This window comes from Helianthus annuus, chromosome 5 (genome assembly GCF_002127325.2).
Source record: "Helianthus annuus cultivar XRQ/B chromosome 5, HanXRQr2.0-SUNRISE, whole genome shotgun sequence".
NCBI lineage: Eukaryota > Viridiplantae > Streptophyta > Magnoliopsida > Asterales > Asteraceae > Helianthus > Helianthus annuus.
Window position 1 is genome coordinate 119827157 of NC_035437.2, and position 3424 is coordinate 119830580.

Sequence of the window (3424 nt, forward strand, 5' to 3'; positions counted from 1 at the left end):
TCGACCTAGCGACCAATGACTTAAAAACCATCCTTTTTACCACTCTACTGCAGTTGATACTTTATTATAAACATATGGTTATAATTATATATATATATATATAATATTACGTGTATAAATAATATATAAAAAAACTACGGGCCCTTTTATGTTTTTGGCCCTGAGCTGGCGTACACCCCGCACATGCTCAGGGCCGGCCCTGATATAGGAGCAGCCAAACCAGAACTACCATGAATGAGACACTGAATTTGATGAAACCCTATACGCCCCGTATAAGCCTATACGAGGCAAAGGGTGTCTAAATAGGCAGATGGGGGTATAATAAGTAAAAATAGGGGTGCATTTAGCCCACCTCTAAATTTAAACATGTTATGTTATTTCGATAAAAAATGGAAACATGACTATCACTCTAGCGAATAAGAAGTTAAGGGGTGAAGGTGGTCACTAGTGATAGAATTCTATCACTCACAAGCACCAATCAAATTCCGCCATGTCATCAACCATTTTTCCATCACTCACAACCTTTTTTGATGGCAATGGGCATCGATCACCACCACACCCAACAATTTCCCCCAACCAACAATTACCCTCACAAAAAAACCATCACGGGCCGTGAAGAAAATAACGAAATCGGCCCACGTTAAACTATCACGCGTGAAATTGAGAGGTGGCAGTAGGAATTTTTGTTTTCCACGCGTTGATTTTATGCTATCACGTAAACATAACGATGACCCCAACATAACGATGACCCCGCCTCCCCTAATGCGGCAAGACAATTTACAAAGATTAAAGTAACGTTTTGTTCGGTTTCTACGTCAAAAGAAATTCGTCAAACTATCCTTTTAAACCCACGATATTATCCTTTTAAGCCCTCAACAAAGTTTTGTTATCAGTGAATGTATCACCTTCAATTTATTTCAAGAAACTAAATCATATTAATATTTTGATTTGTTTTGATTAAGTAGGGTTTTCTTGAGTAGAGGTTGAATATATATATATACACCCTGCATATTTTTCTTCTTATTCCTTGTTTACGTACTCAGAGAAGTCCAACAATGGCTCCTTTTTTCCGCCATCCCATCTTCAACAAGCCTCGTCTCAAACAGCGTTACCCAAAGCCTGCTTTTAAACCCTCTCGGCCACAACCTCGGCGTCTCGACCAGTCGATGATGATCAGCAACCAAACCCATGTCTCAACTGCACTCGCAACACACCTTCTGTCCGACAAACACGACTTCAACGTTGTTTTCTCACCCCTCTCGATCCAGGTCGCCCTGAGCGTACTATCTGCCGGTTGCAAAGGTGAAACACTTGACCAACTCCTGGCTTTCCTTAAAGCGGATACTATGGATGACCTCAACTCTCTCTATTCGGAGCTTGTGTCCTCGATATTAGCCGACGGTAGCCCTGGTGGCGGACCTATATTGTCTTCTGTAAACGCAGTTTGGGTTGGTGAAAACTTTTCTCTCAAACCATGTTTCAAACAGGTTGTGGACACCGTTTATAGAGCCGCTTGCAAACAAGTCGATTTCCACAAGGTTAGTTTCTAATGTTTTTCAAGCGGCCCTACCTCTTTTTCAACTCTTTCTTAACTCAATATATTACTAGAGTTTCTTTTACGTATTATATTGCTCATTAAGTCTTCTTGTGAGGATGATTCTGCAACTACTTTGATATCAATCTTGGTTATTTTGTTCACAAACGAGGCTTAGATCGTTATTAAAGTTATAAAACTTTGTTTTTTTATACTATTATGCTAATATATTATTGAGTGGTACTCTATTATTTTTTTGTTTAGTGATATTATTTACTCTATACTCTTTTTTTTTTTTTTTGTTTAATGAAGGCAGAAGAGGTAGCCGATGAAGTGAATTCATGGGCCAAAGAGCAAACACATGACCTTATCAAGGAAGTCATTACTGATAAACAAGTTACTGATGACACAATGCTCATCCTTACAAATGCTATCTACTTCAAGGGAACATGGCGTCAGCAGTTTGAAACCTCATTGACTGAAGAAGGTGACTTTCACCTCCTCAATGGCAATAAAGTTAAAGTTCCCTTTATGACCAACTACGAAAATCAATTCGTACATGAATATGATGATTTCAAAGTATTGGGTCTTCCTTATTCGCAAGGTCCAGATAAGCGTAAGTTCACAATGTACTTTTACCTCAGTGATGCGAAAGATGGGCTTCCGTCTTTAATAAAGAAGATCGGTTCCATACCCAATTTTTTTGACCATCACATTCCACGAGAAAAGGTAAGAGTCGGGGAGTTTTTTATACCAAAATTTAAGATAGAATTCGGGTTTGAAGCTTCTGATATGTTGAAGAAATTAGGCCTTAAACTCCCTTTCGAGTTTGGATCTCGAATCACCGAAATAGTGGACTCACCAAACCTTTATGTTTCGAGCGTCATCCATAAATCTGTTGTGGAGGTGAATGAAGAAGGTACAGAAGCTGCAGCAGTCACTGTAGTTACATTAGGTACTGGATGTCCACGCAGGAAAATTATGATTAAAGATTGGGTTGATTTTGTGGCAGATCACCCGTTCTTGTTTGTGATTAGAGAAGATGTGACCGGAGTCGTGTTGTTTATGGGACAGGTGATTCACCCTAGTTAGAAGTATCTGAGTGTCCTTGTCTTTTGTTTATGGACGGTTACATTACTTTTTGTGTTTGCGAATTAACAACTTGATATTGGGGTTTTATATATCTACTGGACTTTGGACTAATACTTTACATCTTGGTTTATATAGTGCTATACAAGATCTTGATTTGTCAAGTTCACGACGCTCTTATATCCTAATTCATTCAAGATCTTGATTTGTTATGTTTTTGTCAAGTTCATTGCGCTCTTATATCCTAAATCTATTTGCTACAAATAAATTAGTTCTACTAAAGCTTTTTTTTTTTAAATTACGTTTAACCGCGTTGCGGCGAATTTCTTTTGTTATTTAGTCTGTTTTTACATGTGTTAATCACTACGAGCGTGTTGCGAACGGAACTGCTGACAAAAGTAAAATAAAATGTAGAAAAAAACACTAAAAGATAACCAAAAGAAAATCAACAAAAAACGTTGTATGGTAACGATGTTGTTCGTATGAAACTCGTGGTCAGAGATGAGCAAATTGTTCTGGGTACCGGTACCAAATTTGCGGAACCGAAAGATCTTAAGTACCAATTCGGTGCCGACTTTTGGCGTTCCTGGTACCGGTTCACTACCGTTTTTTATCTTCATATACCGGTACCGTAACCGGTATTTTCTGTATCAGTACCGATTTTGTATCGGTTGGCACCGAGCTCATTCCGACCCTTGAAACTAAAAAGAGAAAAAAATAAAGTTGAAGAAAATCAACAAAAAAAAGTTGTACAATACCGTTGTTCTTACGGTAACAGTGATCAAGGATGAGCAAATGGTA

General features: G+C 38.3%; 1 protein-coding gene across 1 annotated transcript; it reads left to right on the forward strand.

Moving 5' to 3' along the window:
- Positions 1-879: 879 nt before the first annotated feature.
- LOC118492251 (serpin-ZX-like) lies at positions 880-2721 on the forward strand. Its single transcript, XM_035990153.1, has 2 exons — positions 880-1538; positions 1847-2721. The coding sequence occupies exons 1-2, from the start codon at positions 1056-1058 to the stop codon at positions 2624-2626; spliced, it is 1263 nt and encodes a 420-aa protein (XP_035846046.1). The 5' UTR covers positions 880-1055; the 3' UTR covers positions 2627-2721.
- Positions 2722-3424: the final 703 nt, after the last annotated feature.

Bases quoted from the DNA above. Each gene is read 5' to 3' on its own strand.
- LOC118492251 (XM_035990153.1), top strand. From the start codon at position 1,056: ATGGCTCCTTTTTTCCGCCATCCCATCTTCAACAAGCCTCGTCTCAAA. The intron at 1,539-1,846 runs GTTAGTTTCTAA...TGTTTAATGAAG, and splicing joins AACAAGTCGATTTCCACAAG to GCAGAAGAGGTAGCCGATGA.